This window comes from Entelurus aequoreus, linkage group LG03 (genome assembly GCF_033978785.1).
Source record: "Entelurus aequoreus isolate RoL-2023_Sb linkage group LG03, RoL_Eaeq_v1.1, whole genome shotgun sequence".
In the NCBI taxonomy this organism is placed as follows: Eukaryota; Metazoa; Chordata; class Actinopteri; order Syngnathiformes; family Syngnathidae; genus Entelurus; species Entelurus aequoreus.
Genome location: NC_084733.1, coordinates 93,895,283 through 93,908,064, shown reverse-complemented (window position 1 = coordinate 93,908,064; position 12,782 = coordinate 93,895,283). Strand labels below are relative to the sequence as shown.

The 12,782-nt window shown below is 41.9% G+C and overlaps 1 protein-coding gene across 1 annotated transcript in view; it reads right to left on the bottom strand.

Annotated features, from left to right (window-relative positions):
* LOC133645992 (DNA polymerase zeta catalytic subunit-like) overlaps positions 1–12,782 on the bottom strand; it is a 63,519-nt gene that overhangs the window by 6,932 nt on the left and 43,805 nt on the right. The window contains exons 19-22 of the mRNA XM_062040916.1: positions 9,158–9,364; positions 8,959–9,068; positions 2,503–2,617; positions 1,896–2,033 (exon numbers count right to left, since the gene is read on the bottom strand). Of these exons, the coding sequence (XP_061896900.1) occupies positions 1,896–2,033; positions 2,503–2,617; positions 8,959–9,068; positions 9,158–9,364 (570 nt within the window). The remainder of the gene's footprint in view (positions 1–1,895; positions 2,034–2,502; positions 2,618–8,958; positions 9,069–9,157; positions 9,365–12,782) is intronic.

Here is a 12,782-nt window from a genome sequence, read left to right as displayed (position 1 = left end):
TATTACCAGTAGGCTAGACTATTGTAATGGTCTCCTTGCAGGTCTTCCCAAAAAAACTGTCAGGCAGCTACAGCTTGTTCAGAACGCTGCTGCTAGAGTTCTAACAAAGACCAAAAAATGTGAGCACATTACACCAATTCTTAAATCCTTACATTGGCTCCCTGTACATCAGAGAATAGATTTCAAAATCCTCCTGCTCACATATAAATCACTACATGGTCTAGGGCCCAAGTATATCACTGATATGCTCCCACTATATACGCCCTCTAGATCACTAAGATCTTCTGAGACCAATCTGTTAGCGGTTCCAAGAGTAAACTCAAATCAAGGGAGATCATCATTCAGTCACTATGCAACACATAGCTGGAATAAACTTCCTGAAGATGTCAGACTCTCCCCAACTCTCACTACTTTTAAAACTAGACTGAAGACTTTTATGTTCACCTTAGCTTTCAGCTAAATCTTTTAATCTTTTAACTTTTAACGTCTGCACTGTTTTTATTTTTATTGTCTGCATTTTAATTTTGCTTTTATTTTCTTTCATTTCACTTTGTTGTCTGTGAAGCACTTTGAGTCTGCCTTGTGTATGAAAAGCGCTATACAAATAAAGTTGCCTTGCCTTGCCTTGTAAAAAAACATAGCGAATACAAATTCAGTATAAAAAAAGATTCAGTGTAAAAAATTTAGTGTAAAATAATTCAGTGTATACAAATTCAGTTTAAATAAATTAAATGTAAAAAAAATTCAGCGTATAAAAATTTTGTGTAAAAAAATTTTTGTGCAAAAAATAATCTGTAAAAAAATATAGTGTATACAAATTCAGTATAAAACATTCAGTGTAAAATAATTCAGTGTAAAAAAAATGTAATGCAAAAGAATTCCGTGTATAAAAATTCCGTGTAAAAAAATATAGCGTATAGAAATTCAGGATAAAAAATTCAGTGTAAAATAATTCAGTGTATAAAAATTCAGTGTAAAAAATGTAGTGTAAAAAAACATAGCGAATACAAATTCAGTATAAAAAAAAGATTCAGTGTATACAAATTTAGTGTAAAATAATTCAGTGTATACAAATTCAGTTTAAATAAATTAAATGTAAGAAAAATTCAGCGTATAAAAATTCGGGGAAAAAAAAATTTGTGTAAAAAATCATCTGTAAAAAAATATAGCGTATACAAATTCTGTATAAAACATTCAGTGTAAAAAATTTAGATGTTACAAATTCAGTGTAAAAAAAAATTCAGTGTAAATAAATTAAATGTAAAAAAAATCCTGTTTAAAAAATGTAGTGTAAAAAAATGTGGTGTAAAAAAAAAATTGTGCAAAAATGTGCTATTTTAATATGCAAATATAATTAATATGCAAAATGTATGCTAATTGTCAGAACACTAGGAGAAGATGCAAATTGGTACTAAAGTAGAATGTGCCAGCTAACTTAGCACATCTGAAAAGCAGGTGCAAACTTCCACACGTGCAGGATCAGCCTTGCAAAGAGACGATGACAGACGAGAATCCTGCGTCTTACATTATTTAAACTGTCCACATTCAAAATAATAATAATAAAACATATTACATATATGGTCTATTCAGCAATATCCTTTTATAATTTTACACTGCATGCTTGGTGACTTTAGGGGCTGATTAAAACACATTAAATCGATGCCTTTTGGTGTTTTTTTTATTAAATAAGGTGGTAAGCACTACTTTTCAATTGCACACGCAGTCTTAGTAGATCACACGCAATTTGGTAGTTTGCACTCGCTGTTTAGCCACGCGTGGTATTTGGATCTGAATAAATGAGGCCTTGAAGACAAGTAAGTGTGTGTGTTGATGACAAAAGGAGAAGGAGAGGAAGAGGAGGAGGTGTGAAGCAGACAAAGAGGAGGATGCGTTACCTTGGAAACGGCAGGACAACCATCGCGACGCACCGTCTCGATCCCCTTGGCATCGAACACAGGCTCCTTCTGGTCCAGACTCTCGTACATGTAGCCCACGTACCGCTTCTTGGTCTGCAGCACGCACGGGAGGTACACCTGACACACACACACACACACACACACACACACACACACACACACACACACACACACACACACACACACACACACACACACACACACACACACACACACACACACACACACACACACACACGCGCACACACACACACAAATACACACAATTTAACACACGGGTTGTTGTATATAGTGTATATAGGTGTGTGTACCTGTAGTAGTGTATGTATGTAGGTGTGTGTACCTGTAGTAGTGTATGTATGTAGGTGTGTGTACCTGTAGTAGTGTATGTATGTAGGTGTGTGTACCTGTAGTAGTGTATGTATGTAGGTGTGTGTACCTGTAGTAGTGTATGTATGTAGGTGTGTGTACCTGTAGTAGTGTATGTATGTAGGTGTGTGTACCTGTAGTAGTGTATGTATGTAGGTGTGTGTACCTGTAGTAGTGTATGTATGTAGGTGTGTATTGTGTGTCTGTGACGACATACCTTCTCAAATTTGAGCTTGACAGGTTTGGGGTTGGTTGCAGTCACGGCCTCAGCCATCTCCTGACCAATCTTGAAGGCTTGTTCCTTGGTGGCACCTTTCAACAACACGAACATGCTGCAAAACACAAAGTAATTGTACAGAAGTCATCGCACAACTTTTGTGTTCCCATGATTTCAGAAGACAAAAGCGGTCTTTCATCTCATCAAGCAAAAGGCTTGTAAAAATGACCGAGTGCAACAGCTGTTTATGACCACCTCCCCTTAGAAGCAGCTGCATGATGTCATGTAATGCTATGTAGTCAGAAAAGGCCCAAATAAAAGAGGAGGCATGGAACTCCCTCATCAGAGCGGTGTGGTGACGCCGTGCGAGGGTGCAGGCACACAGGCGGTCTCCTCCTTTGCTTCTTGTCTTGTCTAATAGATGTCATCGGTGTTTGAACGTGACACAAAGAGTCCTTGTTGTTGTACGCCTCCATCTTTTGTCTTTGTCTACATGTTTGTGACGTTGAAAGGACGACAGAAGATAGTTCATTTGAATTCAAACTAGGGCCGTCAACTTTGATTGTTACAAATAAATGATCGCGTTATCAAACATAATTGAAGATGAATCACATCTAGGTTAGGGCTTAACTTGGAAGACGCCCTCACTGTCACACTGTCTGTGATCATGATGAGAGGCGGCCAATTTCCCTTCAGAACAGCACTTCGAGGATAGCATGAATGCTAGCTACTTTGACAACAAGCAGAGGAGAACGCGACGCTGGCAGTTGACCTGCGTCAATGTTGTCAACTAAAGTACCACAGTTAAGTTGAACATAAATTTAGCTAAACTAAACCACCACATGTAAACCACTTAACATCCGTGAAGACCAAGTCCTGCAAGTCCTGCATATCAGCACCTCTGGTTCATGGTGCAGAACAACACCTTGGAGAGGCACACTTACAGCAAGGATCAACCAACTGTGCCACACTAAACAAGAGCATCAAGTTGCAACTACCGGAAGAAACTGTTTTACCTGTGACCAGCCTGGTCACTGGGCTCGAGAATGTCCGAATATTTCTGAACAGGAAAGGTACCGGTTTGCCGGCAAACAAACATTATACCGGCGTGGCAAAGGACGCCCACAGCAGGAGCCCCAGCAGGAGATACAGACTGGCCCCCTGCTGGACATGAGTGTCAACGGACAATGTTATCAGTTTGTGATTGACACTGGCGCCACCCATTCGATTCTGAATGCAGAGGTACCAAAGAAACTGTGTGCTTCCTCTTTAAAGGTCGAAGGCTTCGCTGGGGTCACAAGAAGGTTACCTGTCACCAAACCACTTCCGGTTCAGATTGCTGGACACACACTAAAGCACCCCTTCGTGATTGACATGCACACACCCTGCCTAATTGGTAATGACCTCCTTTACAGACTGTACCCTGACATTCAAATCGCACAGAAGGAACATTCCTGGTGTTACCTGACGGCTCAACCACCAAGCTGCGACACCACTACCAAGGCTCCTACCACAGCCTGAAACAACAGGAATGGCTGACATCCAACTGCTCTAACAGTGAAAACCCTGACTGGCTGAGATGCTTCCGTGTGTTCTGCCACCCGACTCGCCATATGTTATGATCACCAGTTAGACACTCGAACCAGGAGACCTTTGACTCCTTTGTATATTTATATATGTTGGAACTCAAGGTGTGGTTGCTCATGTTGACCTATCTTTGAAACAACTAGCATGGTATAAGATGGACACAATAGTGTCCCACATTGTTCACTTGCTCTCCGTCTCGCCTACAAAACCAAAGAACTTAGGTGCAATGATAAGACACGGCGTAGCTGCCAAACATTACACCGACACCCAAATACCACATTTTCAATTGTTTAGGTTTAGCACATAGTTGTGTTAAACACATAACTATGGGCTGCACTTTAGACACTTGTAGGCTAGGAGGAGCTAGCAGCTACACAACAGCTGAGCTAAAACGACACATTACACATTTAAGCATATCAAATAATTATAGTTGCTCATTACATACACAAAGTTGCCATGGCAGAAGTCTGATAGAAAGTATTCAGTAACAAACGTGTCCGCATCATTCGACTTTCTACAACATGAGCTTGACTTAATCAATTATTGGGGCCACCAGGTGTGGTAAAATTTCAAAATACTATTGCTAAAGCATCCGCCATAAGGGTAGTATTTTTCTAGTATTTGTGACAATATAAATATGAGCATATGTTGTTACTTTCACCATATTGAATAAGTTACATAAAAGTTAGGGTTTAGTTGAGTTTGAGTTATTTGTGATATCGCTAAGGGGTCCCCTACCCTAACAACACCCCCCAGTGGACCACAGAGGCTAAAGAGACTATCATTGACCTCAAACATGACTTGTCCTCCGCTACTTGGCTATTAGTTGACCTTTTTCTTAGATGTTTCTGAAAGTGATAGTATGACTAACACAGTCCTTTTTTCAGAAACAGAAGGGGGTGAGTGAGGGTGGATACAGACTCCTTGGAACAAAATCGACAATCATCCGACTCTGACACATTCCATAGTTTTAACGTTTTTCCCGTGGGAAGAAGTTATAACTAATTTTAATTTGAAAATAACGATTTTACACATCGATAGTACTTTAGTAGATCAAATTTAGAATAGGGAGGAGGTGAGGGTGAACCATGTATAGTCTTTGATTTCACTGATATGATCAATACGGTACAAGGGAAAAGGTACGTACTGACTTGTGTTGACAATCACAGTGGTTGGCCGGAAGCAACAACAACCTCAAAAGAGGATACAATATCAGTAATTAAATGACTTGTGAATGACCTAGAACCCCGACATGGTTTCCCCAAAAAGATTAGGTCAGACAACGGCAACCATTAAAAAAAAAATAAAAAATTACTCACTTGCCTTGGTCGAAAAGGCTTTTGGACTAGAACACAGGTTTGGGGTACCATCCTGAGTCCCAAGGTAAGGTTGAAAGGATGGACCAGAACATTAAAAACTAATTGGCTAAAATCTGTGCACAGACCAAATTTAATTGGATTGACATGTTGCAATTAGCGTTAATGATCATTCGAAGGTCCGTGAATAAAACTGTTTTGCCGCCCTTTGAGTTTTTCACCCTATGAGCTGCATACAGGTCAGCCATTCACAGGACCAGCAGCCCCCCATGGAAGGAGGACTCAGCGTAAAACCAAAATGGTATTTGACACAAAAAATGCAGAATTTGTGTGCCAGTTCTTCTGTACAGATACGAGGATGACAGCCCGCCACTCCAGATTCCCTTCCGCCCGCTGAGAGGGTCAAGATCTAGGTCATCAAACGCAAGTGGACGGAGCCCAGGTGGTCCCTTCAAGGTCGTGGAACGGACGTCTCACGCCCTTCGACTAGCTGGAAAAGGGGACACCTGGTACCACCTCTCCCTCTACACTCCTGCTGAAGAACCTGACAGATTACCAGCGGATGTCATTGCTGACATCGCCACTACATCTGCCCCACTCGACCCCCCAGCAGCGCCTTTTGAGCCTGAGGCATCTGAAGAAGAACGGGAGCAGAAAACGACTCATTTTTAGTGTGTGTGTTAACGAAGTAACACACATAAGGGGTGATTGTGCTAGTAACCTCTGCCCCTCTAGGTCATAGAAGAGCGAGGCTTTAATTACACACACATAATCCTACAGCCCAGAAGACGACGCTGAGAGATAGATTTTCTACCTAGATTACTCTTTTCCTCTTCTATATTGTATATCCTTATTTGAGACCAGCCTTTATACTCGAAGTTATCCAATTTCTCTTGCTTGTTTTCAGCATAACTATCTGTGTCGTTATATTAAGTGAAAAGTTTGATGTTTATCCCCGTTTCGTTACCTGAATTACTCTGATTTTGATAGACGAAAGGCAGGATGTTACGCCCAGTAGTATTTCCTGACGGATTGGTGTTTATGCTTGTTCTACTGTTCTTGTGCCTCAGTCCTTCCTTCCCGACAACAGTGACTGACAAGTGTCTTAGAACATACGGCGGACTTGAAATAGACTGGGTTAGGGGGGACAGCAAGACTTATTTTTTTGACCTGTGCAGTGTGATTAATTACGGGGGACACAATAGCTATTACCGTGGTAATAACCTCTATATTTGTAACGACTCAACCCTGAACCATTGGTGTCGGATGCAGACAACATACTCTGGTAAGTGGTGCCCATCGTCCCTTTTATGTTGTTTTGGGGGTTGACCTGACTGATACAGACTCTAAAGGAATTATTAAAATTAATGTCCTTGAGAGGGCGTTAACTACCTCTACACCCTCTGTAGCACCTAAAGTACCACCCCACCTTGGTGGTGTTTCAAAGGCTCTCACATCTGTGCGTGCTAATGACATCACCACCGAAGGCCTGGTAGCTTTGACCTTAGGAGCAGGTGCAGGCAACCTATGGCTCAGGTGGATGACTAGCATGGCTAAGAGCCAAAACCTGGGTGACTGTGTTGCTTGTTCCGCTGGACGTCCTTTTCCCACACTTACCCCGCCCCTTTTAAGTTGACTGACATGTGTACCCTTCTGTTGACAATGCCACCCGACTTCTTCCATTTGTGGCCCAAAAGCTGAATTACACGTGTTTTCAATTCAAAGGACCCTCTTCGTCCCCCAACAAATTGGGTGACATTAACCCTTCCTGGTGCACCACACTGATAGATGGCTCAAGGATAGGCCCTTGGGCACGAGCTGACTTATTCTGGTATTGTGGGGAGCACAGATTGTACATTAGAATCCCAACGTTATCCGTAGGGCTTTGTGCTATGGTTAGACTGGTGACCCCACTCACCCTAGTGGGTACCAAATTAACTCCCCTTGTAACTCCTGTCTCAGCGGCCTCTCTAACTTCTCGCCGACGCCGCCATGTTTTATCTCGAAGGAGTGTAAAGGGCTCCTTTGATCTGATGAGAAACCCTGATGGTGTTTACTTTGATGCAATTGGACAACCAAGAGGGGTCCCCTCACAACACAAATTGTGGTGTGAATCCTGTGCAGGTTTCGAGAACCTTCCTATCATTGGTGCTATTTTCCCTGTGACTGCTACTAAAAATGTAGAACGCATTAACTATGTTTTTTATAATCTGTTGAGACTGACCAACCTGACTCGTGACGCCGTTGAGGGACTTGCTGAACAACTTGCCCCGACCTCCCTCATGGCCATCCAGAACCGCATAGCCCTTGACCGCATCCTAGCCAAGGAAGAAGGTGTGTGTGCAATGTTTGGTGACCAATGCTGTACCTTCATTCCTAACAATGCTGCCCCCGATGGCTCGGTCCAGAGCGCCTTAGAAGGCCTCAGAGCCTAAGAACTTACTGAAGTTTCCGGTGTCTCTGACCCCTTTAAAGATTGGCTTCATAACACCTTTGGCAGGTGGTCTGACCTAATTAAGTCGGCCCTGGTCTCCATTGGAGTTTTCTTGGCCGTCATAACCTCATGCGGATGCTTTATTGCCCCTTGTGCTAGGTCTCTATGCACCCGCATCATTGTTAGAGCTGTCAAAGGTCAACCCCACCCTGGTCCTGGGCTTGCTATGTCACTGAAGGGGGTCAAGCATAGTGCTGACTTTCAGGGACCGTTAGTTTCCTTCCCTGACAATGACGACATTGACGTTGACTCCCTCCTTCTCTCTCCCATGTAACTATGGTTTGATTGTTTATCGATGGCTTGCTCGAAAACCAAAACAGCACCTACTTTAATGTAGGGCGTGCTTTAGAGGTGTTGCTCTCATAGGAGAGATCTTTTGGATAAGATCTGAAGGGGGATTGTGGATAATGCATATGTTTAAGAGCTATTTCTTTATTCATAATCATGTTTGAATCAGCTCATATTTTTCCATGTATACTCTGTATACTAGTTTCTCTTTGTCTTCTGATTGCCTGTTTAGACAGGGTCGTAAACCATCAGGAATGTGAACACAACCCCCAAGTCTCTCTTCTTATCAGTGTTGAGAGGAGGGGGGGGTGGGGGGGGAATGGGGGCTTTCTTTGTGTGAAAAGAGTTGCTTTTTCCTTTGGAATGCCAGATCAACTTGGGCTACGCATTTGGATGTGTTGTTCGAGGCTGGTCTCTATTCTCAAATATTTGACAATAAATTACAAAATACCTATTCTATGCTTGGTGGTACCTTTTGAGTTCAGTTTATATGTCATTAAGGAACTTGGGACTGACCAGCGTTTTACATCCCACTTGGAGGAACATCTGGTCAAACGCAACAATAGACAACACACACACACACACACACACACACACACGCGCACACACACACACACACACACACACACACACACACACACACACACACACACACACACACACACACACACACACACACACACACACACACACACACACACACACACACACACACACACACACACACACACACACACACACACACACACACACACACACACACACACACACCTGTCAGTGTCTCCATAGACAACACGCGCTCCCCACTTCTTGGTGTCATTGAGCAGCTTGATGGCTCCCTCCAGCGTCTCCCTGGCTTTGTGGACAATACTGTCACCCACCTGGAGAGCAACACAATACTGTCACCCACCTGGAGAGCAACACAAGCAGGTGAGGTGTACAACGTCACACAGAGTGGTGTGGACCTCACCTCCACGCAGGGCATGCGCCCCGAGTAGTTGGCGGCGGTGTAGCCGAAGGTGACGTTGGCGATGAGTTTGAGTCCCAGCTGACGGGCGTCCAGCAGCTTCATGAGCGCTTTGTCCTGCTTGTAGGCCTTCATGGACTTCTTCACCATGATGCGGGTCTGCAGGATCTCTTCTAGCATGCTGGGAAGGACACCTTTACGCACCGAGGCCTGCACACACCCAGGAACACCTTTAAGTCCACATGCCGCTGACTCCCGTCCACTTAAGCCAAACCAGACATTGCTTGCACATTTACTGGTGACTTGGAGCAGGAACATACTGAGAACCTAAGAACAGTCCTGGTGACTTGGAGCAGGAACATACTGAGAACCTAAGTACAGTCCTGGTGACTTGGAGCAGGAACATACTGAGAACCTAAGTACAGTCCTGGTGACTTGGAGCAGGAACATACTGAGAACCTAAGAACAGTCCTGGTGACTTGGAGCAGGAACATACTGAGAACCTAAGTACAGTCCTGGTGACTTGGAGCAGGAACATACTGAGAACCTAAGTACAGTCCTGGTGACTTGGAGCAGGAACATACAGAGAACCTAAGTACAGTCCTGGTGACTTGGAGCAGGAACATACTGAGAACCTAAGTACAGTCCTGGTGACTTGGAGCAGGAACATACAGAGAACCTAAGTACAGTCCTGGTGACTTGGAGCAGGAACATACTGAGAACCTAAGTACAGTCCTGGTGACTTGGAGCAGGAACATACTGAGAACCTAAGTACAGTCCTGGTGACTTGGAGCAGGAACATACAGAGAACCTAAGTACAGTCCTGGTGACTTGGAGCAGGAACATACTGAGAACCTAAGTACAGTCCTGGTGACTTGGAGCAGGAACATACTGAGAACCTAAGTACAGTCCTGGTGACTTGGAGCAGGAACATACTGAGAACCTAAGTACAGTCCTGGTGACTTGGAGCAGGAACATACAGAGAACCTAAGTACAGTCCTGGTGACTTGGAGCAGGAACATACAGAGAACCTAAGTACAGTCCTGGTGACTTGGAGCAGGAACATACTGAGAACCTAAGTACAGTCCTGGTGACTTGGAGCAGGAACATACTGAGAACCTAAGTACAGTCCTGGTGAGGGCTGAGGATTTTAGCTTGTCCTGAACAATTTGGAGCTAATCCTCCTTTTTCATTGTCCCATTTAAAGCAGCAGTTCCATTGGCAGCAAAACAGGGCCAGAGCATAATACTACCACCACCATGCTTGACGGTAGGGATGGTGTTCCTGGGATTAAAGGCCTCACCTTTTCTCCTCCAAACATATCGCTGGGTATTGTGGCCAAACAGCTCCATTTTTGTTTCATCTGACCACAGAACTTTCCTCCAGAAGGTCTTATCTTTGCACCACAGACTGTGGAACGCTCTCCCTGACCACCTGAGGGCACCACAGACTGTGGATGCTTTTAAAAAAGGCTTAAAAACCCTTCTTTTTAAAAATGCCTTTTTTTTTAGCTATATGTGTGCTAGTTCTAGCTATTTGGCGGTTCTAGTTTTTTTTTTTTTTTACTATTTATTTTACTTGTTAGGGGCAGCTATTTGTGGTTCTAGTGTTGTTGTTGTTTTAAATGCACTGTAGCACTTGGAGGTTGTTTGCTCAAGTGCTCTTACAAATAAAATCTATTATTGTAGTTATTATTATTGTGAGATGACACTGGCTGCTGCCACATCATCATTAAGATAAAAACGACCGACAGGAAGGCCAGAAACACTTTTTATTTCAACCGGAGCTCCCGTCAAAAGCCTAAAGACCGACCGCACAGTTCCTGTCTTCACAATAAAAGCCCTGCTTCATCCTGCCTGCGCTAACAAAATAAGAGTGTCAGAAAGCTAGCAAGCTAGGGAGTTAGCCGCCAATGTATTTCTTGTAAAGTGTATTAAAAGGAAAATGGAAGCTTAGTACTACTAAAATTACCTTTTTCCTACACTTTGAACCCTGCGGCTAATTTATGGATTTTTCTCTGCTAAAGGACATAATACAGTTATAAAAACAACTAAACCAGCAAATACACTAAAAACGTGTTTTTAACGTTTGTGTTATGGCGCCATCTTTTGGACGACTTTGCCTTCAATTTAGTGTCTTCAACAGGAAGTAGAGTGCCATTCAGTCTTCCAGCCATCCATAGCGTGTCTACTTGTATGGATTCTCCATCCATCACTCCAAGCAAGCTTTGTAAGTTTTACAATACAACTAAAACTATTTATTTACTGAAGTGTCCCATGTGTGATGTCTGTAGGAGTGTTTCCATGCATATTTTCACTTGCTATCGTAATGTAATGACGCTAGCATTACATAATATGCTAACACGTTTACAAGTGTCTGTTAGTATTATTAACTTACATTCTTTTTGTTTTGTTTTCACTTTCACAAATTCCTCAGTAAATTCACCAAAAACGTCACCGTGGAAGTTATTGAGTCTGTTTATTGGGTCCATGAGCGTGACTTCTGTTTTGTTTGATCAGCCATTTTACTGCCCTGTTACACGCACCGTTTGGAAACAATTAAGGTATTGTATGTAAATAAACATTTACATGTGTAAATATTAGGGATGTCCGATAATGGCTTTTTGCCGATATCCGATATGCCGATATTGTCCAACTCTTTAATTACAGATACCGATATCAACCGATACCGATATCAACCGATATATACAGTCGTGGAATTAACACATTATTATGCCTAATTTGGACAACCAGGTATGGTGAAGATAAGGTACTTTTTAAAAAAATTAATCAAATAAAATAAGATAAATAAATTAAAAACATTTTCTTGAATAAAAAAGAAAGTAAAACAATATAAAATCAGTTACATAGAAACTAGTAATGAATGAAAATGAGTAAAATGAAGTGTTAAAGGTTAGTACTATTAGTGGAGCAGCAGCACGCACAATCATGTGTGCTTACGGACTGTATCCCTTGCAGACTGTATTGATATATATTGATATATAATGTAGGAAGCAGAATATTAATAACAGAAAGAAATGGGGGGAGGGAGGTTTTTTGGGTTGGTGCACTAATTGTAAGTGTATCTTGTGTTTTTTATGTGGATTTAATTAAAAAAAAAAAAAAAAAAAAAAAAAAACGATACTGATAATAAAAAAAAACGATACCGATAATTTCCGATATTACATTTAACGCATTTATTGGCTGATAACATCGGCAGACCGATATTATCGGACATCTCTAGTAAATATTCATTTTGCAAATATATCTGCGACTTGTAGTCGAGTGAGGCTAATATATGGAGGAAAAAACATTACAATTTAGTGGGTGTGGCTTAATTATACATAAAATGCGGTAAATAAACATTTACATGTGTAAATATTCATTTTGCATATATATTTGCGACTTGTAGTCCAGTGAGGCTAATATATGGGGGAAAAAATATTACAATTTAGTGGGTGTGGCTTAATTATGCAAAAAAATCCGGTAAATAAACATTTACATGTGTTAATATTCATTTTGCATATATATCTGCGACTTGTAGTCGAGTGAGGCTAATATATGGGGGAAAAAATATTACAATTTAGTGGGTGTGGCTTAATTATGCAAAAAAATCCGGTAAATAAACA